Genomic DNA, 23,393 nt, shown 5'->3' with positions numbered 1-23,393 from the left:
AGCTTCTAGTCCATGAAGAGCCGTGGACCATTTAAAAATCATCCTAGTTAAAGTTTAGCCAGTTTAGCACAACTGAATCAGAACTGAAGATAGGATTTATTAACTGTATATCAAAGATATCATATAATCAAATCACATAATTCTTTTTCATATTTAAAAACAAAAATCATACAATTTACTGTTTATAAGTGCTTCTGTATATTTATTGAAATGAGAATGAGTTAATCTATGTAAACTGACAATAATGTGTCAAGTCTACTGCTAATCTATCAGCACAAAATAAATAACAATCGTAATATTTTTCTGATATTTTACTGATTTAGAACAGTCCATATGGCTCTGAGTTTAGCGTAACAGTCCAACTTACCATTTGTGAAACTACCATATAATTTTTATAAGTATACTATTTTTTTTTTTTACACGTAGCATGCATGAACACAGGCACTCAACACTAAAAACATTGATCCTTGTCCAGTGTCTGCGCCTTTTCTCTCCAAAAGTTATGAGAGATAAAAATTCTTAAACGTAAAAAGTCTTTTTACTCACTTAAACTTGATTTTCGAGTATCTTTTAATCGCCTCACACAATTGCTTGTTAATACGGGTGAATATTGTTTTTACCATCTTCAGCAGTTTGTTGTCATCATTCTTGTTCTTGTTCTGTCTCCTCCGTTTCTTTTCTGATTGTGAAACAGGCCCAGGCCAGTGTTGCCACCTTGTGGCAAACTAATTAGTACAAAAAGAAAACGGACTGCACTTGTACAATATGAACGAACTGTGCTGAAGCTGAAATTTGTGTCACTGAACACATACCCTAGCGTACATGTAAAAAAAACAGGATATTTTGGGTTTACCATGATATGGCACTGTATAATATCAAGAGCCTTCTCACGCTTAACATTTTTTACAGTTGAAACTGAAATTAAAACAGAATGAGTTTGTTTCTGGCTGTCTTTTTTTATGTCTGTAGCATCCTCTTAGTCCATAGTCACTTTACTGAAAGCTGAAGTGTGTAATTTCTGTGCCACTAAATACCCTGCGAAAATAAAGACGGTTTTCAAACTGGTTTTCTGATGTCCAGCAGTTGGAGATAGTTCAGCCTCAAATTCATGCTATTGAGTCAGGCTTGTCAGGTTGCTCAAACAAACAAATCAAAGTTTTAAAAGCTCCACATAGTCACAATGTTTACACTTTGCAAAGGAATTAACCTAAGAATGTTGTTCTTAGTTATTTATAGTCTGCATAATGAAACAAATCACACGCGTGACCTTAAAGATATGGAATACCAATATAAGGCAAATATATGTCAAGTTAATGATACCAAAAGTGGTAAAAGCCTCCAGTCTGAAAGTGTCTCAGGGCTTCCGTGAGGGTTTCTTTTGCCATTGATGAAATGCTGTCACTCACTGGGTCTTAGACACCTGCTCCAGAAGAGTCTTCATGTCCAGAAGCGAGTCCTCTAGAAACTGTGACAGTTTCGTGGCGTTTGTCTCCTCGCAGCTGTTGAAGGCAGTCACAGCGAAGTTGATATGGTCATCCATGGGGTTGTAGCAGACACCGTAACCATCAGGAACCATGGGTCCAAAACACATAACACAGTCTGTCTTTGATCCAACCTGAAAAACAAAGAATACAACCACAGTTTACATGAAATAACAAACAACATTTGAAACAACATTCACTGGTTTGCATTGACTTTAATTTTCCAAATAGCTGTTCCGCAGACAAAAGGAAGTTATACTGGTTTGAATCGATATGAGGGTGAGTAAATGACCGAGTTTCCATTTTTGGGTGAACTATGCCTTTAAAAGATACATTGATTAAGTTCACATAACAACAAAAATGGACTGTTATAAACAGAAATTACTACCGGTAATTAGGGCTGTCACAATATCAGATTTTCACTACATGATACACAGCCAAAAGAATTTGCGATAATGTTATTAACGTGATTATCTATAGAAATTTTGAGGACTAAATCTTTTTTAATTCATCATTAAATTTATATTGTTTTGGAATCCAAAAAACTGGCTAGCTAACTTTTTTAGTCTGTGGGTTGAGTGTCTCGCTTTCATCTGTCATTTATTCAATTCAGCTCAATTTTGCAGGCAAAAAGTTTTGTTGTCTATTATCAATAGACAAGCCAGCAGCTAATCCATGTGTCCAACTAGAATCCGTTGCGAAATCTGTATGCAAAAATGTTTCGCCCTCAGCATTAAATCGCTGTTGTATCATATGGATTCCTATTGAAATTACTGGATTTCTCCCACAAAAAATTGCTGAACAATGGTAAATGTGACTGCATCTTAATTCATCCAGGTATAATGAATACTATGAATTCAGACATGCTACTGTTTTTCAACTACTACATAGGGAAGTGTGCAGCCACTGTCTAATTTTCATGGTTCACAAATTTGCCTGCCCATTTAGACTTGATGGATAATGGTAAACGAACTTGGCTTGCTGTCCTCGAAGGAGGCTCGAACCTGAGGCTCAGCTTAAATGCCAAGCTAAAGCCCTCTATAATGGCACTACATGGAAGAAGACTGGGAGAAATAGCGGAGGAGATGGGGAGGCAGAGGGATTCGGGAAGAATTGTTACTGGGACGGTGAAATGGCTGTTGCTCATGTGTGCTCATAATGATGATTGACTGGACTGAATGACTAGGGTCCTCCTGAGATTATGTTTGGAACTTCCTGTGGGAATATCAGTATTTTATTTCCTAAATATCATCATAAATATCACTGGTATATTGCAACACCCCTAATACCAATACAGCTGCAAACACAGTTCCAAAACAAGCCTTTTTTTTAACTGGAGTTGATAGCTGTTGCGGCATAGAACAGAAGTGTCCTCTGAGAAGCATTTACTGCAACTGTTAGATTTATGTATCTGTAGTGTAAACTATATCAAAGGGCATCAACTAGGCAGAATGACTTGCAAGGTATTAGGTGACAGTGAGACACTGTTACTCGAGTCTCCGGGGGGTCTTTAAATTAGAAACAAAACAAAATTACCAAGTTTGAAGTACCATGTGGACTCTAACAAAACCATAACCACCAGAACAAACCTCATTATCAATGCCTATAGTATTCAGTATCAACAAAGGGTGTAAGATCGATACACCAGAAGAAGGTAATGTTATTTGTTCAGTGTTGGGAAGGTTTCTTTGGAAATGTAATAGGTTACAGATTACAAGTTTCCCTATCTAAAATGTAATAAGTAGTGCAAGTACTTTATAAGTATAATGTAAACCAGGCAGGGTTAACCTTCCAGTAGTGCTCAACACTGATTGCGGTCACTTATCCTTCATCACTTGAATTAAGATTATAATTGAATTTTAAAGCACAGCCACCACAAAATCAGACTTACTTTTAGATCATTCGCAGATTTAAAATCATAACAAGAAACAGTTTAGTAGCTATGAAAATGTTTTTGAAATCAAATCTTTGTATAGTTATGACAGGAAACACTGGCATCTAACAATGGCTAGGAAAAAACAGTTAATCTTAAAAATAAAGCATATGCATAAACCCAAATAGGAAATAATACGGTTAGCAGTGTCCTATTCGGTGTCCTAAACTCCTGAAACAGTAGTGTCTCATATTTTAGAGCAGTCACTGCAATTTATCAAAGAAATCAATTAAATATGTATGTGGGTGTGTGCGAAAATGATTTCAAATGTAACCCCCTTTGTAATCGTTAACATTTTCATAAGTACCTGTAATTTAATTACACATTTTTTCTCAGTAACTGTAACTGATTACATTTATTTTGTAATTAAATTACATAATTTAGTTATATGTAACTGGTTACTCCCCAACACTGTGTTTGTTTAAATCTATATTTTGGGATTCTAGCAAGCATTGTGTTGTTCCTGGCTGAGGGTTAGCACTTATGCTAGTACACAATAACCTTTCTGAAGGACCTCAATGTTACGAGCAGCTTAAGTCTATTTGTAGCAAGGTCCCTTATCTCATCACTTCAGCCTAAACCGTTTGAGCATTTGTTTTGTGAACCTGACACAATGTAAAGCAGGCCAACTATGCAAACCCACAAGATGTAAGAAAACCCTGCAACTCATTTCACATGCAAAGAGGTTAGCTAATAATAACAGAGGTCCTTTACATATAGTCGTCTTAAAGGTACAATAGCAAAAATACAAAACAAGCTTGTTAAATGATGGAAAAGTCTTGTAAAATTAAATTACAACTGTTTTTGGAGAAAGTAACCTTGATTACTCATACAAGTAAATGGTTACTTTATGATTCTTTTTTGTCATTTTTGAACTTGATAAATCCAGTTCCCACTCACTTTCATTATATTGAAAAAGATGAACAAGATATTATTAAAGTTCAATTTAAGATGGCATTAGAGTGAATAAATTCCAAGCTAATTTCCATAAATAACCAAGTTCTGTGTATATAGATTGTTATTAAGAAACGACAACCATATTTAGATGTGGTGCGCACGTGGTCTGAAGCAGCCTTCAGGATCTGAGTTTACAAACCTGACTTGTGCAGAGATTAAAATGTGAAGCCACAGCGAACGATGTGTCCATGAAGATCTCAGGTAAAGACGTCAGATCTTCAATAGCCACCATCTTTAGACCCAGCATGTGCCTCTCTACACCCTGCCCATGGATGGCCTGATTAGAAAGGAAACAAAAACTGAAATCAGGTGGAGGCAAAAAGAGAGGCAGAATTGTAACAGCATCAATGTAATGTAATGCAATGCAATGCAATAAAAACTTAATGTTAATAATATTTATGACAAACGTGTAAATATTTTAAGATCATATGATCTTACCATGTGTGTGTGCTCTCTGTGGACTTTGGTGGCCTTTTCGAGCAGTGCTGCTTTCTCACTATTCTGCAAATGTGAAATTGAAACAATATGGAAATAAATAACATGGAAAATTCACAAAACTTACTCAACTGAGAGTGCTACTAAAATGTAAACCAGTACATGTTTTGATGGATCATCCATGGCTTTTGTGAACTGGAGCGATTCTGTGGTGGTGGATCGAATGGCTTCAGTTCTGCCCAGTTTAAACATGCGCAAGGAGGCGCTTTCGTAGGTCGGACAGCACATCTGATACATCCTAAAACATGAACAAGATCAATCATCAGCAGACGGCCATGGTTATAGGTACATACTGTATCAGTACTAAAAACCTTGCATTTCTTGTCAGTTAGCAGTCTTTGAGTACCGAAAAGCACAATGACACACAAAAGACCCATAACTTGCCACACTTTAATTGAATAAATAAACAAGGTTCCTAATTACAGCTACTTTTTTTATCCAAATGCAACTTTTCTACTTTGTGAAAACATAAAAAACTTTTACTAAAAGCACCACTTGGCAACTGCATTGTTTTTGTATCACCTTTGGTAAATTTCTGCAGTTCTTCACATCCTGAATAGATTGCATGTTTTAAAGGCAAAGTATGTAATTTATACACTGCTAGTGCGCACTAAACATAATTGCAAAAAATACTGTTTCCAAACCCCCTTTGGCTATGTAGGTACCTATACAGGTAGCGCTGCCCTAGATTCACGTTGAGTTGAGTTTATTTGACACAAAAAGTAGTTACAACCTTCTTGTCAAGGATAACACAATAAAGTTACAGTAACTTATTTCCATTGTGGTCCGTCATTGGTTGAGCCAGGCATTGAGATGTTGGACCACTCAAACAAACAGAACTACAGTGCTTATACTCTTTGAGGAAATAAACCTAAATGGCATACTGATAAAGAAGAAAGTATTTTAACATTAAAAAAATTACATACTTGACCTTTAAAGATGTTGACAAGAAGAAATGTGGCATTAATGGCATGCATGCAACCTAGGAAATGAAGTGAGAGAAGCTATTGGGATGTGAAAAAAAATGTTAAGTGAAGGACTAGGGATTTTAGAGGCAGTTGATCAGAGATGTTTAGAGGTTTTAGTGCTTTATTCAGCACTAGGTCGTCAAACTCACCTGTAGTAGGCCAACTGAAGAGCCATTTGGATGAATGCGTCAGGACTCATTTTATGAGACTTTGGGAATTTTCTTCCATAGTGTGCGAAGTTGAGCACTCGAACGTCCAGTTCATGCACCATTCTAGACAGATTATATAAAAGGATTACAGAAGTACCTTTACATGATGTAATATTCATTTACTACAGGTTAATATTGATTTAAACAGTTTACAATGTGCTCACATGTTCATGTTCTGTTTGGCTTTCTCAATGTCCTTCTTGATTTCTGGTGTGATGTTGAATCGAAGCTTTTGTGGCATAGGAAGTGGAATCATGGGAGTTCGTACCATCTCAGTTCTTTTCCTATTACAAACATGTTGCATAACATATTATCTACAACCTTTCTGAGCAACAATCCTCATTTTTAGGGAAGCACATTATATTGGTATCATATTGTTTTTATATTTTTATTTATTGGTGGTGGTAGGTATTTGGTGTATGACTGTGCATTTAGATTATTTAGATTTAGATTACCATCATATAATGCTCCCTTAAAGTTAACAAAAACAATCTTTACAAAAAAGCCTTTATCTTTACAAAAAACAATAATGCATACCTGTTAATTAGTACATTTATACTACTGTTTACCATTTTTTTTTAAATCACAAAATTAAATTGATAATAAATTGGCATTTAAAATGTTACAAAAATATCTATTTCAAATAAATGCTGTTCTTTTGAACTTTCTATTCTAAAGAAATGTATCTTGTTTTCCACAAAAATACTAATCAGCACATCTGTTTGATAATAATAAGAAATGTTTCTTAAGCAGACAATCAGGATATTAGAATGTTTTCTGAAGGATCATGTGACACTGAAGACTGGAGTAATGATGCTGAAAATACAGCTTTGAGTCACAGCAATAAATTACATTTAATATATTCAAATAGAAAATAGTTATTTTTGATTTTGTAATAATATTTGACAGTTTTGGTAGCGTAAATTTTTTTGCTGAAACGTCCTTTTAAAAATCTCATTAAGAATGAAAAGATGTCGTATTCTTACATATAATCAACAACATGGTCCACCAGGAAAACAATGGGAGGTCCCTCAGCCGGAGCATGTTCATAAGTGAGTCCACACGATCCGTCCTCCCCAACTATAAACTGTGAAATACAGAAAAGGGTCCGGGTATATATCTGGATTCCTATCTACCCTGTGAACATACACTGGATTTATTGATCACATATGTACCTGCAGTGTTTTGTCAAACCAGCGGTTCCCACTGTTCCAGCGACTGCCTCCACCATGGAGCATTTGAGCGGCCACCTTGTTAAGGTACATCTCATCTGACACGCGTGGCACTGGAGCATCAAGACACACTGTGAAGATGCTCTTCTGGATTGCCCTCACTGACTCCTTATTTGTCTTGTCTGGAACAGCATAAAAATGAGTGGCACAGTCATGCACAGGAAAATCAACACCATGTCCACCAACACAATGCCTAGTACTGAATGATTCATGTGAGCTCTAGAGTGGAAAAATTAAGCAAGGTTCACAGGTTATGCAGTGTTGCACAATCCTTTATCACAATTTGAAGTTAGGCAATTATGGAAATTTGAATATAGTATTTTAAAACATAGATTTAAATAAATATCCCATTAAGATTATATATATTAGTAATATTATTAGAAAATATGGGATTAGTTTCCATTGTTATGCTTTAGATACTCAACGTTATATTTCTACAAGACCGGATGAAACTTCTAAATTATCTAAGCTAACAGAGTGTGTTAAAAATGTAAAAGATTGGATGACCAATAATATTCAGAGATATTACTTATTGGACCAAAAAAAAGGACACAGAATCTCTTGGATTATAATTTGCAACCAGACGGATGTACTGTTACTTCCTCTACAGTCAAAAATCTGGGTGTTATATTAGACAGCAAATTGTTTTTGAAAATCATATTTCCAATGTTACAAAAACAGCATTCTTCCATCTTAGAAACATTGCCAAGCTACGAAACATGCTACCTGTTTCCGATGCAGAAAAGCTAATTCATGCATTCATGACCTCTAGACTGGACTATTGTAATGCACTGCTAGCTGGTTGCTACAACAACAAGCTACAGATAGTCCAAAATGCAGCGGCTAGACTCCTTACCAGGTCAAGAAAATATGATCATATTACCCCAATTTTACAGTCTCTGCACTGGCTACCTATTAAGTTCTGCATCAGTTACAAAATATTACTACTTACTTATAAGGCCCTTAACGGTCTAGCTCCTGCGTACCTAACTAGTCTTCTATCACGCTACAATCCATCACGCTCCCTAAGGTCACAAAACTCTGGACTCTAGGTAGTACCTAGGATAGCAAAGTCCACTAAAGGAGGTAGAGCTTTTTCGCATTTGGCTCTCAAACTCTGGAATAACCTTCCTGATAACATTCGGGGCTCAGACACACTCTTTCTGTTTAAATCTATATTAAAGACACATCTTTTTAGCCAAGCATTCACACAATGTATCTCATAACTCTGTACTTCAGCTATATCTGATCAAATGCACATTAACATTCTTTTGCTTGGGTTGAACACATCATCTTTGCTTCTCTATTTGTTTCTCTGATTCTGCCACGGGACTTGCATCCCGAGGCAACTAGGAATTACACAAGCTTCAGTCTGGATCCAACCCTTACGAAGATCTGAGATCACCGAACACCTGAGAAGAGATAATGCCAACCCCCCAGATGACCTCAGATGATGCTAACCCTGGAACAACTTATATAAAACTACCAAATTTTGCTTAATCACAACGTACAATTCCAGTCGCAACATATAATCATTGCAGTAAATAGTGTTCACCATCTGTTTGATTACGTGTAATTTGTAACTAACTGCATGATTTTTACTGTACATTTCTGCCATAGTCACCACTAAAAACCTACTCCTAAATATAATGTAGGAACTTAAAATTTTCTGTAAAGCTGCTTTGCAACGATTTCGTATCGTATAAAGCGCTGTACAAATAAACTTGAATTGAACTGAATTAAATAAATCTTTGTAAAGAAAATCAATAAAGCCTTGTTCAGACTGTCAGTCCAAATCCAATTTTTGTGCATATCTGATCATAATCCGATCATATTTAGTGAACAGCAAAAAAAAAATCACATGAAATTTCAACAAATCCGTTTCAAGCTACATTCATATGATTCCAAGTGGACACACTAATCGGATTTGGACTGACAGTCTGAACGAGGCCTAATAAATATGAGTCTTCTGCCTAGTCCGATTCTGTTGACTTGATCACCATAACATTTTTCACTCAACTCACCCTTGATAAGGTTGTTGTAGGCCTTGCCCCAGGTGTTACGGTGGTTGGAGGTCAGGATGCCAACCGGCTCTTTATTGGTCTGAAGGGAAGAGTTCCAGATCTTTTCCAGCTGAACATAAATCTGATCTACAGTCAGTGGTGTACCATCGCTGTTGTACACATCCAGAACAAAGAACTGAGGAATACAGAGAGAGTCAGATATTTATATATTCATCTTTCTTAATTTTATCTTACTGCGTATCGCTTCAATGTCACTGGCAAATACCAATCAAACCCAAAGCTCAATTATATCCACCTTATTTTTAAGAGCTGGTGCGGCCACAAAACAGCTTGTTATGCTGCTTGATATTGCAAATTGGCATTTCTTATATTATATTCTTATATTAATGGATTATCATAATTATAAACACACTAGTTTGTAGTGCAAATAATTTTACTGTTTACTGTTCTTTGTTATTCTTCTAGTTATTCATCTATAGCAGCTAATGAATTAGAAGTCTTACACATTCATAGAAAATAGATTTAAAAATAATACTGTAGTAATCATTTGAAAACAGAATAAATTGTCAGAACTGAAAACTCGTACAAAAAAATATAAACAAATCCATTCAAAGGTTTGGAGATTTTTGTAATTTTTTGAAAGTCTCTTATGCTAAAAATAACAGTAAAATAGTAATATTGTGTAGTATTATTACAAGAAGCACCTGAAAGTTGTGGACCACTGTGATGTGGGTAGGAGCGGTCTTTCCAATAGCGTAGTTCACCACGTTGTCTCTCTTGGGTCCAGGGATCCGACATGAAGTCAGCACCTGGTAATACTGGTCCATGCACAAAGGCTTGCCACCCAGATATTCCACAGGCAATGTTTCACTATGCCACAGTAAAGAACGTCCATTAAAACAACTGATACATCTGTACACTTTCCAACTGCTTAAGTAAATAATAAAATGACTCACCTATCAATCATGCTTTTAAAATCCAAAACCCCAGCAATGAGTTTAGCAGCAAACCTATAATCAAGAGAATGCTGGGATTACTAAATCTGAACAGCCTATGAAAACATATTATGTCACTGTTGGAAAAATAGGCACACAGGTCAAAAAGACATTTCTCAATGAGTCATTTTATATAGAAATCGTCTATATAGACTGTCAGAGTTAAAAAATATTGTTAACCTGTGGCTGAAAAAGGGCAGACTATAGATATAATGTAGCAGAGGACAAGAGGGTTATGTAAACATACAAACAACACATGTAATGTTTATTTCTCAAGGGCTTTTCTATAACCTAATACTACCCTTGTCGGGTCTCAGGTCTGATCACCTGCGTCTCTGCTGTTCAACCCTATGTAGTAAACATACTGTTAGGGTCATTCCACGAAATCTGTGCCTTTTCAGCTTGGAAAAATTAAAATAATTAAATAAGTTTAATCAGCATTTTTTAAATATCCATGAAATGAAGACACCTTAATATGACATGAAATTGTATTGTGCCATCTCAGGCTATGTAATTTATTATTTATTTATTAATTTATTATCTATTTTTCTACCTCATGTTTTGGTATTTTTGTCAACCCTGTTACCGGCACGAGCGTTACTAGATACTACAGTTTAATACGTTTTCACATAAATGAGCAGCATTTTAGTCCCTCTTTTCACTGGGATTGTTTAAAATTTTGGATTTTTCAAAACTATTTTTATATTTGTCAATAGTAAACAGTAAATTTTTCAGTTTAAGTCAGTTCATTGTTGATTTAGCGCATTACAATTTCCAAGAGATCTAATGTTTTAAGGGTATTGTAATTAGATAATGCGCCCATCTGTTTGTTTGTGTCCCCTCACAGAATTTAAAATATACTGATCTGGTTCAATTATTAGGCAAGGAAGATGATCAGATATTGGTCTTTCTGTGATCATCTGAAACCAGACCAAGATCTTGACTTTCTTGAACACTGCAAGACTGGGGTGAAGGTCTACAGTCACCTTGCTGCTCTTGTTTGTAATTGAATTTACATGGAAGCATTATTGACAATGAGTTATGGAAAAAAAATTAATTTTATTGAGACTGATCATCCTCTTCCAGTCATTAACAACAACAGTAATAGTAACAATATCAATAATGCTAATTAAAATGTAACTCATATGCTCATATGCCACTGAATGGCATTAACTTAAAATTACACCTTTAAAAATGTTTGCATTTTACACAGACAATCTTTAAAAACAGGATGACACTTGATCTATGTCATCCCTGTTACCCAAATGTCAAAACCTGTTACCCTGAAAAGTAACAGGGATGACAGTAACAGGTATGACAATTTCAAACTAATTTGCTCATTTCTATCTAATAGTCAAGTTCACAAAAGCACATGTTGTACACTTTGAAAGGATTTTACTTGTAGATACTGATTATATTAAATGCAATAAATAATTGTTTAAATTTATATTTTAAAAATGGTAACAGGATTGTCATTGCATGTTTTTAAATTGCAAATTTATTCGTTGTTATATTAAATCTATTTTTGATTATTTCTTAGGGACGCAAAAGGCACCGATTTCGTGGAATGACTCATTAGTGTATCTGCCTAGATATGAAATGTCACTATAGGTGTTGATTGCCCAGATATAAGGGCAAATCTAAAAAAGGAACAGGGCTGAATCTGAAGAGCAGATCCCTTTGAAAAAACAGTGCAATGCCATGAGTAGCACATATGCCAAAAATAGCCAAGCAAAGCGAGAACTCTGTGTAAAGGTCGATGTGAAACTTAAAACCCCAAATCTGAAGACCTCTACAAAATGAGTTTGGAAATAATTCATTACTATTTGCTTTTCAAGAATATAGCCACATACATACACTGCCAGGCCAAAAAAAAAAATTTGCCATCTGGATTTAAATAAGCAAATACTTACATTTCTAAGATTGAATCATTATTGCAGTGATTACTATGTTTGGCAACAGTTATTTTAATATGGATCGAATAAATCTTGGCATTGTCATCCTGGAATATGGACATGGATGTGTCTTCCAACATGGTTGTTTAAGAAATAAGTTAAACTAGGGTAAAAAGAATTGTTGCAAAACATATAACATGCCGGTAACATATCACTGCAATAACGATCCAATCATAAACTCTTCAGTATTTGCTTATTTAAATCCAAAAGGCAACCTTTTTTTGGCCAGTCAAGGGGTTTGAATTTGGAACAATCATGAACTATCACCACTGTGCTCTTGAGCAATCACGCTTCACAACATGCCTATCAATTGGGACTGGCCTTGTAATAAGTGTACTATTAGTCACTTTGGACTCAACTATCAGATAAATCAGTTGTTCTCAGACTTTTTATACCAAGTACCACCTCAGAAAATATTTGTCTCTCCAAGTAGCCTACCACCATAATGACCAACATTAAAACACAGTAGCGTAGTAGGCCTAACTATTCAGCTACAGCTCTGCACAGTTCAAAAACAAGGTGGTTTTATTCCTATTTAGAATATTTAATGTTGTCAGCCACTTTAACATTGCAAATACACAGTTTGAACACTGCAGTGCTTACAAACAGGTAAATAAAAAAACTTAATGGGGTCATATGACATTGCTAAAAAGAACATTATTTGGTGTAATGCAATGTGTTTATGTGGTTTAAGGTCCAAAAAACACATACTGTACATTATTGTTGTTCCTCTATGCTCCGCCTTTCTGAAACGCGTCGATTTTTACAAAGCTCATCGTTCCGAGAAGCGAGGCGTGCTCTGATTGGCCAGCTATCCAGTGCGTTGTGATTGGCCGAACACCTCAAGCATGTAACGGAAGTGTTACGCCCCTTACCGTATTGTGATGCCGTGTCCCAGCGCGAACAGACGAAAACAATTAAACCCATTATAAACGAGGCATTTGTTGCATCCAGTGGGGACATAATTACTGATTAGGGCTATGCAATTAATCGCATGCGATTGTCATGCGCATCTCGTCAGTAAAGCCGGTTCCGTGATTAGCAGTAAATCGCCATAACCTGCTTTCATATGGAGCGGCATTTACTACACAGAGCCGTAGTTCACTGACGAGCTACGCAATATCGCGTTCATTATCGCAGGCGATTCATTTGGTGGTAGTCGTACCACACTTTGAGAACCACTGAGATAAATAATAAATTGCCATTCAAAAGTTTGGGATCAGTAAGATTAAGTTTGTTTCCACTTAATCTTAATTATTTTTGGTACTCACATGTTTATTTTTTTTTTTTGTTTGCATTGGAACAACACAAAAAAACTGAGAAGAAAAGTCAAATCTGATACAATTCCACACAGTACCCCAAAAATGCACTGGACACAATTATTGGCACCCTTAACTTAATATTTGGTAGCACCCCCTTGAAATCAATCGCTTCCTGTAACCACGAATGAGTTTCTTACACCTCTCTACTGTAATTTTGGACCACTCTTCTTTTGCAAACTATTCCAGTTCATTCAGATTTGAAGGATGCCTTCTCCCAACTGGTGTTTTGAGATCTCTCCACAGGTGTTCTATGGGACTCTCCAGCGCTTTGATTGTAACCATTTCTGAGTGCTTTTGAAGTGTGTTTCGGGTCATTGTCCTGCTGGAAGACCCATGACCTCTGGTGGAGACGCAGCTTCCGGATAGTGCAAGCTGACACTGTTATACCCTGTGTCTGCAGATCAGCTTGAATTTGTTTGGAAGTTAATCGGGGTTCTTTATCCACCATTCGAACAATCCTTCGTTGTAATTTTTCATTAATTTTGCTCTTCCGTCCACATCCAGGGAGGTTAGTGCCATGGGCTGTAAACCTCTTGATGATATTGCACACAGTGGACACTGGAACAGTAAGATCTCTGGAGATGGACTTGTAGCCTTGAGATTGTCCATGTTTTTCCACAATTTTTTCCCTCAAATCCACAGACAACTCTTTACACTTCTTTCTTTTCTCCATGCTCAGTGGCTACGTTTACATGCACACTTTTTGGTTCAATCGGAGTGAATTCATTCCGACTGATGAATCTGAATGTAGTGTTTTCATGAACGCTAAATAAAGTGATCGGGTTGATGTGCGCGTTTATATGTCAAGCTTCAAATCGGAATTTTTTTTTTTTTTGACATGCGCACACTACACAAATATGGAGTTTCTCACTGTTTGCACATAATAACCACTCTCCTACACTGTTTCTTTATTTGTTTTTAACAGTGGAATTAATATTTATCCACTTCTGGATAAATATACATATTATATGTACGCAGTGCCGTGCTGCTCATATTTATCAAGCAGAAAAATACCCCTCCCTGCGCACAAAATGGGTTGCCTGTGGTTGAGAATCCGAAACAAGGACTGGTGGGAGGTTGTCCTGCTCCACTTCACAGATGCCGAGTGAAAGGAGAGGTTTATAATGACAAGACACACGTTTATACAACACTTTATTCAATAGGAAGAACCACTCGTTCCGCGTGTCATACGTCATTACGCTATTTCTGCGTTATTGCACATGCGCAGTCCTTTCAGTTTTGGTTTTCAATCCGATCAAGTGTTTACATGCACACTCAATCGTTTTAGAAAAGGAATAAACCACCCCCTTCAATCCGATCGAAATTTAATTCAGATCGAGCTCAATCGGATCGATTAAGGTGTTTACATGAAGCCTTTTCAGTCCAATTGAGCTGTCAATCCGATTACAAACAGATTATTTGGTTGCATGTAAACGTAGCCACTGTGACACGCAACACAAAGGTTGAGTCAACTTTTCTCCATTTTAACTGGTTGCAAGTGTGATTACTATATTGCCCACACCTGTTACTTGCCACAGGTGTGTCTAAATACAAATTACAGGAGCATCACATGCTTGAAAAGCAATTATTTCTTACAATTTTGACAAGGTGCCAATAATATTGTTTCAGTCCATTTTTGAGTTCTGTGTGAAATTTTATCAAGTTTGACTTTTCTTCTCTGTTTTTTTTGTGTCGTTGCAGTGCAAACAAAAACAATAAGCACGTGAATAATAGAGAATTGCAAGGGTGCCGATATTTTTGGCCATGACTGTATGTGTGTGTGTGTGTGTATGTATCTATTAATTTGTGATTTATTCCTGTGATGTTAAGCTGAATTTTCAGCATCATTACTCCAGTCTTCAGTGTCACATGATCCTTCAGAAATAATTCTAATATGCTGATTTGTTGCTCAAGAAACATTTCTTATTTTTGTCAACACTGAAAACATTCGTGCTGCTTAGTATTTTTTGATTTGATTTGACATTTTTTCGATGAATAGAAAGTTCAATAGAACAGAATTTATGTAGAAATATAAATTTGATGGTACGAAGTCAAATTCTTTACTATCACTTTTGATCAGTTTTATGTGAATTGCTGAATTAAAGTATACATTTATTATTTTCTTTTACTGGCCCCAAACTTTTGGTAGTGTTTTGTACAAAATACACTTAAATAGTTATATATTTCAAATACACATCGTCTTCAATACTCAAATTTGCTTGGTTATGTCTCATTGCCCAAATAAAAGCAACCATTGTCACCCACCTTATTTGTCCCTGACGATCTTGGAAGTACATTCTGGGTAAAACGACCCCTGGGCTTGTGTACATCGCCACAGGCATTCGAGAGTCCAGGTAGGCCGACTGCATCCACCAGTCAGAGAGCTGCGTACAATCATAGGGAATAACTGGAATATGTGGAGTAGTTAAAGGTTTAACACACATGCAAAATAAAAGTACTGTGTAATTAAAAATAGATGTGGATTAGGTACAGCATCCCATTTTATTTTATTTTTTTACCACAAGTAGTATCTCCAAAGCCCCGCCTCCACAGACATGTCAGCAACAGAACATGCAAAATTTGACACGCCTCCACATTACCTGATTGGCTAAAATGTGCAGGTGGGTACATTTTTTTTTTTTACAGATGTTAGTTGTGTGTGATTTCTCAACACACTTGTTTCAGTGATATATCGATCAGCAAGTAGTCCTATTTTATGAGTGGTATTAAAATATAATTCAAAAGTATTTTGGATACCATAAAAGTAAGTTATTATTAGTAAATTATTTAAAAAATAAGTGGTGAAATACAGTTATGGCACACGAACAGGAAACCATTGACACCCCTTTCCCTCACACACAGAAGTGCGTGCTTTACGCACCCAGTTGTCGGTTTTGCGCGCCCGGCGCTCGAGGCTCTTCTGCAGTCTCTCTCCGACGCCGCCGGGCCGCAGGAACTCGTCCATCAGCTCGCGCGTGTGCGCCTTCTCCTCCTCGCTGATCAGCGGCTCGAGCGAGGCCAGATACCGCGCGCACGTCTGCTTCAGCGGCGGAACCGGCAGCTTTGGCAGACTCTCCTGATGGACCAGCGGCCGCTCCGAAATGTGGACAACCGGCAGTGGACTTAGCAGACGGCATGGCTTCACCAGCCCCGTCCTTGTCTAACAATACAGAGAATAATTGTAACCAGGGGGTGGGGGGTATTAAAGGGGTCCTATTATGCTTTTTCACTTTTTGAATTTTAGTCAGTGTGTAGTGTGTATGTTTGGGCATAAAACGATCTACAAAGTTACAAATCTCAAAGTCCACTCCAAAGAGAGATATTTCGTTTTAAAAAATCCGTTTTCAAGAACTACAACGAACGGCTCGTTTGGACTACAAAGTTGTTTTCCTGTATTTGTGACATCACAAATTGTAAATCCCGCCTATGGATATTTAAATGGTTGGCGGGTGGAGATGCTTGGTTGAGCTCTGCACGTTTCAAAATCGAAACCTGGTGCGGGTGTTTTTATATCACTGTATTTCTGATGGAAAATTTTGGATGTCATTTTCATTTCATCTTGCATCTAATGTCTGATAAAGCAGCGTATGTGAGCGGAGCTCTGCTTTGTGTACAGCGTTACCAGGGAAACCTCGCTCTCTGGCGCTCCAACAGCGCCTCCTCTGGCAGATAATTAATTTGCATATATATGCGGCCACAAAAAGTGTAAAAAAAAAAAGTCTGTGGGACTATGGTATAAATAAATTCAACTGTATAACAGTTTCACTGCAATTCATGTTATAATGTTAGAATTAAAGAACAATAAACATAATACAGGTGCTGGTCATATAATTAGAATATCATCAAAAAGTTGATTTATTTCACTAATTCCATTCAAAAAGTGAAACTTGTATATTATATTCATTCATTACACACAGACTGATATATTTCAAATGTTTATTTCTTTTAATTTTGATGATTAGAGCTTACAGCTCATGAAAGTCAAAAATCAGTATCTCAAAATATTAGAATATTACTTAAGACCAATACAAAGAAAGGATTTTTAGAAATCTTGGCCAACTGAAAAGTATGAAAATGAAAAGTATGAGCATGTACAGCACTCAATACTTAGTTGGGGCTCCTTTTGCCTGAATTACTGCAGCAATGCGGCGTGGCATGGAGTCGATCAGTCTGTGGCACTGCTCAGGTGTTATGAGAGCCCAGGTTGCTCTGATAGTGGCCTTCAGCTCATCTGCATTGTTGGGTCTGGTGTCTCTCATCTTCCTCTTGACAATACCCCATAGATTCTCTATGGGGTTCAGGTCAGGCGAGTTTGCTGGCCAATCAAGCACAGTAACACTATGGTCATTGAACCAGCTTTTGGTACCTTTGGCAGTGTGGGCAGGTGCCAAGTCCTGCTGGAAAATGAAATCAGCATCTCCATAAAGCTTGTCAACAGAAGGAAGCATGAAGTGCTCTAAAATTTCCTGGTAGATGGCTGCGTTGACTGTGGACTTCAGAAAACACAGTGGACCAACACCAGCAGATGACATGGCAGCCCAAATCATCACTGACTGTGGAAACTTCACACTGGACTTCAAGCAACATGGATTCTGTGCCTCTCCACTCTTCCTTCAGACTCTGGGACCTTGATTTCCAAATGAAATGTAAAATTTACTTTCATCTGAAAAGAGGACTTTGGACCACTGAGCAACAGTCCAGTTCTTTTTCTCCACAGCCCAGGTAAGATGCTTCTGACGTTGTCTCTGGTTCAGAAGTGGCTTGGTAGCTCTTTTCCTGAAGACGTCTGAGCGTGGTGACTCTTGATGCACTGACTCCAGCTTCAGTTCTCTCCTTGTGAAGCTCTCACAAGTGTTTGAATCGGCTTTGCTTGACTGTATTCTCAAGCTTGCAGTCATCCCTGTTGCTTGTGCACCTTTTCCTACCCAAATTCTTCCTTCCAGTCAACTTTGCATTTAATATGCTTTGATACAGCACTCTGTAAACAGCCACACCTTTCAGTAATGACCTTCTGTGACTTACCCTCTTTGTGGAGGGTGTCAATGTTCGTCTTCTGGATCATTGCCAAGTCAGCAGTCTTCTCCATTATTGTGGTTTCAAAGAACAAGAGATACCCAGAATTTATACTGTAGGGATGGTCATTTATTCAAACTCAAATGTAAATATTCTAATATTTTGAGATACTGATTTCTGACTTTCATGAGCTGTAAGCTCTAATCCTCAAAATTAAAAGAAATAAACATTTGAAATATATCAGTCTGTGTGTAATGAATGAATATAATATACAAGTTTCACTTTTTGAATGGAATTAGTGAAATAAATCAACTTTTTGATGATATTCTAATTATATGACCAGCGCCTGTACATATTACCATTGCACTTATCTGTACATAGTAAATGCAGTTATTTTTAAGCTGTTGTTGACATCCCATCTAAAACATGATTTAGCCAAAAACAACAACAATAACATTACATGTCTTGCAATATCCTTGCGTGCAAAGGTTCTGCGTGATCCTCTTGTTCAATATTCTCGGGGTCTGAACTGATATGGCAATATTGATGAACTTGCTGTTTTGGCAAGGGGCGGGGCAGCACTGAAACAACATCTAAAGGCTGGAATACACTACACGACTTTTAAAATCTGAACAGATTTTTAAAACACTAGGCATCATACACTTACCGACTATGTAAATACTGACAAAGGAAAACTGGGCATCATACACTACCAGACTTTAAAGTTGTTCCGATCACAACGAACTCACGCAGAAACGTGCGCCTTGTTGCTAGGAGACGCATGACAAATGAAAACATATGTGTTCTAAAATCGAAGTCTGTGACCATCATACACCACGCGATTTTCTGTGGAATCTGTCAGCTGTAATCTGCAGACTGGCTCCGACTTTCCTCAACTAGCCTCAACTTGTTCAGACTGTAAAATCGGGGCAAAAATCACGTAGTGTATTCCAGACTTAGATTTTTTAGCTTCAGACTTTGACTCCATCCAGTCGGAGGATATCAAACATGTTTGATATTTTCAGCCGATTTTAGAACACATATGTTTTCATTTGTCATGCGTCTCCTAGCAACAAGGCGCACGTTTCTGCGTGAGTTCATTGTGATCGGAACAACTTTAAAGTCTGGTAGTGTATGATCTTCAGTCGCGTAGTGTATGATGCCCAGTTTTCCTTTGTCACTATTTACATAGTCGGTAAGTGTATGATGCCTAGTGTTTTAAAAATCTGTTCAGATTTTAAAAGTCGTGTAGTGTATTCCAGGCTTAAGCTGTTCGCCAATCACAACGCACTGGGACAGCTAACCAATCACAACACATTTCGTTTTTCGGAAAGGCGGGCCTTCATCAAACCCGGAACTAATCGAGCCGTTTGTGTCAGTCTGGGGAGAAAGGTATTGTAATAATGTAAATTATGTGAAAAATAATGCGATTTTCAAACCACCAAGCATGAGAGCATGTTCTAGTACACCCCCAAAACAGAATCAAGACTTTGTAAAAGAGCATAACAGGACCCCTTTAATAATACTTAAAGTAATACCTACTTTAAGTATTATTAATTCAGTAATTTTTCATGTCATGTACCATTGAATCTCTAGAAGTAATCTATAGCAATTTCAACTAAAATGAATATTTCATCATGTTTCATTTACTTTGACAAATAATTTTGTATGTCAGGGGCATCATTTTGAGGGCGCACGAGTGAGGGGGGGCATGCTTGTCATATGACACACAGCCGCCACAATACCACTGTATAACTGATAGAGGCTTATGTATTATTATTTTTTTATTCGAAATATTCCCAAAATATATCATGAAATATCTCGATTCTCAAATATGTGTAAGTAAATGCACCTTTATAGACATTAGTTGATCTATAATGGGCGTTAGCCCAATAGTGTAATATTAACCTTGCATAAAAATCCGTCTTTTTACTTAAGTACCAGATGTCATACCATAAAATGAGTGTCATACCATAAACATATAATGCGACTGACTTTGTATTTTATGTGGATTTAATTAAAACATTGTAAGTTACTAATTAGCTCATAACACTTTCATTGTACAAAAAGAGCAAAGAACGTTTACATTATCAAAGAACATTTTCACTTCAGTCCAGCGAGTTCAAGCACTCTCAAAAACTCCCATAATAATCTCTACAGCTGTTTACACTGTGAAATTAATATCTTACTTACATTCGTACATCTTCACTGTTATTTGAGGAGAGAATTCAGTCAGCGAGCGCGCGGTGACTCATCTGAACGCTTCTGATTGGTCCTTGCATTCATAAGCTCAACAGAATCGTATGTGATTGGTTATAATGCGCAGCGCTTTAAAAACGTGTGTGTCTCTTGCTCAGCGAACGCAGATTTTAATTTAACAGTTGTTTTTCTTTTTATATACGGTAGTTTACAGGACAAACTGTGCATTTCACCCAAAATTGTTTGGTGTGATATGATTCCAAATTTAGGGGGGCCAAAGGGGGGGCCAAGCTTGTTGACGAGGGGGCACTGACTAAATAAAAATAATACAGAAAGCTAAATAAATAATACAGCAATCCCACTGATGTATGATTTGTTAGGATACGACAATATTTGGCTGAGATCTGGAATCTGAGGGTGCAAATAAAAAAAAATAAAAAAATTGAGTAAATCGCCTTTAAAGTTGTGAAAATGAAGTCCTTAGCAATGTATATTAAAGAAAAATCTATCATTTTGACTCATACAATGTACTGTTGGCTATTGCTACAAATATACCCGTGCTACTTATGACTGGTTTTGTGGTCCAGGGTCACAAATTATAAACATTTTATTATTGTAGGACATGGAATATAATAACCCTACCAGATCCGGTAGTTATAAGAAATTATAAAACATATTATTATTTTTTTTATTAAAAATAAATAAATATAAAAGATCATTATTATAATTTTACAAAATAATAATAATAATAATAATAATCTAGTTATTCTTTTAATATTCTTCAAGATCGGGGTCATTGTTCAATTTACTATAATTCATTAAATTTAGGTATCTTAAAAGCACTGTGCGTTTATATGTAAATATCCTCCTAAAAGGTAAAAAGTTCCCTGAAAATCAGGTAAATGGCATATAAAACGGTCACTTAATAAAAAATCTGTTTATTCCAACACTGTATACATCGGAGGCTTCTTTCTGCCGTTTCTAAAAACTGATCTTTCTCGACGACCTTCCAGCACACTGTTTAAAAACAAGTAAATAAACTTGTTTATTATTGCACGACACGGTAAATACAGATCGGTTATCTGTCTCGTTGTCAAAGTGCATGCAGTGCCATCCGTGTTTCTTGACATTTTTGTTGTTGATTTGTCCTGTAATTAAGTGTGTCATCTCAAAATGTCATAATTCAGTGGTTGTTTTTAGACGATCGTAACAACAGTCGAAACAAATGCATACAATGCTTTAGATCAGTCAGCAATTAAGAATAAAAAGCGAGCAGCACGTCAAAAGCTATTCATGGGGCGTTACGGATTGGTGCACATAACTTGGCAGGCGTTCAATAAACTGTTTAAGTCACTGCGTTTGTACATTACACATTATTATAATGATCACTTACCGCAGTTCTGGTCAGGACGCACAGCATGATTTCACGCAAATAAACTCCGGACAATTCAACTGACAGCTGAAGAACAGGATCTCCCCAACATTATGCGCTACAAGGGCAACCAAAACTTTATTGACAAGTTACAACACGGGTCGTACACCTTCGCCCTCGCTCGGATAACATTGACAACTACAGCTACCAGCTTATTTTGCCCCTCAATGACTTGCACTGTAGCGCGCGAGGCGCAAAATCAAGAAAATGTTATTTATTGTTGTACGATATTTATATAAAAACATTTGTAACATGCAACGATAACTATTTATAGTAATTTATTTATCGTTGTCCATCAGTTAAAATGTAGGGTGGTCCAATGGACCAAATAAAACAAATAAACATTGCCATCTGTCGGCCTATTTGGACGTTCGCAACGTCATCGCTAAGCGACTGTCAATGCATTACTTTTCTACTTAGTTATCGCGAATTTATGAAATTATTAAATGATCATTTAATGAACTTATTTTGATTGTCCAGGAACACTGAGGGTTATGTATTTATATGTGGTGTTTTGTTTTAAAATATTATAATGTGTGATTATGTGTGTCTGTATGTATATATATATATAATATATATAATTATAAAATTACATCTAATTTTACAAAAATATTTAGTATTTTAATATTATAGTATATAGGACTGGTCTTCCCAACTGAAGGGACTACGGGATTTCAGATCTTGTCTGGTTATAAACAAAACTTTCGGGTCTGTTTTGCGAACCGGTTTTGTTTTATCCGAAAACATCACAGCTCACTGAAAAAAAACAACAAACATATTATTTATCCAATTGACAGAAAGTGTCTCCAATCCTTGCAACAAAGATAGCCTGCTTAAACAAATCTTTTAAGGACAAATGTGTCTAGTAAAACAAAACAACTCTTTTATTTATTTTTTAAGAGTATTCTATATATTGTTGACTTCAAAATTTGGCATATAGTGAATTTACTCATTATATATGGAAAACTCTTCATTCACAAATGTAAATGGATTGTGCAGTTTTACTCATTTTAAAATAGAAATAAGTCACTACCTGTATACATTAAAAGAAATAACAATAATACTTTTTTTAAAACCTTAAATCTGTTATTTGAATAATTAGTAAAAACTTGTACTTGTGCTTTTCCTGCTTTCTTATTTATTTATTTATTTATTTTCTTTGTTTATATTTATTTTTG

The 23,393-nt window shown here is 36.4% G+C and overlaps 1 protein-coding gene across 1 annotated transcript; it reads right to left on the bottom strand.

The window, feature by feature from the left end:
- Positions 1-77: 77 nt before the first annotated feature.
- Positions 78-22,522, bottom strand: zgc:154046 (Carnitine O-acetyltransferase-like). Its single transcript, XM_058784688.1, has 14 exons — positions 22,177-22,522; positions 16,453-16,731; positions 15,837-15,955; positions 10,256-10,309; positions 10,004-10,169; positions 9,300-9,474; positions 7,219-7,397; positions 7,030-7,130; positions 6,208-6,327; positions 5,984-6,106; positions 4,969-5,104; positions 4,810-4,872; positions 4,511-4,648; positions 78-1,615 (listed from the first exon to the last, which is right to left on the bottom strand). The coding sequence occupies exons 1-14, from the start codon at positions 22,201-22,203 to the stop codon at positions 1,403-1,405; spliced, it is 1,893 nt and encodes a 630-aa protein (XP_058640671.1). The 5' UTR covers positions 22,204-22,522; the 3' UTR covers positions 78-1,402.
- Between the last annotated feature and the right edge of the window lie 871 nt (positions 22,523-23,393).

The sequence above is a fragment of the Onychostoma macrolepis genome, chromosome 08 (assembly GCF_012432095.1).
Source record: "Onychostoma macrolepis isolate SWU-2019 chromosome 08, ASM1243209v1, whole genome shotgun sequence".
Lineage (NCBI taxonomy): Eukaryota > Metazoa > Chordata > Actinopteri > Cypriniformes > Cyprinidae > Onychostoma > Onychostoma macrolepis.
This window is presented reverse-complemented; position numbering and strand designations above follow the sequence as displayed.

Bases quoted from the DNA above. Each gene is read 5' to 3' on its own strand.
- zgc:154046 (XM_058784688.1), bottom strand. From the start codon at position 22,203: ATGCTGTGCGTCCTGACCAGAACTGCG. The intron at 16,732-22,176 runs GTAAGTGATCAT...CTGTATTGTTAG, and splicing joins GCGTCCTGACCAGAACTGCG to ACAAGGACGGGGCTGGTGAA. The intron at 6,328-7,029 runs GTAAGAATACGA...TGTTTGTAATAG, and splicing joins GACCATGTTGTTGATTATAT to GAAAAGAACTGAGATGGTAC.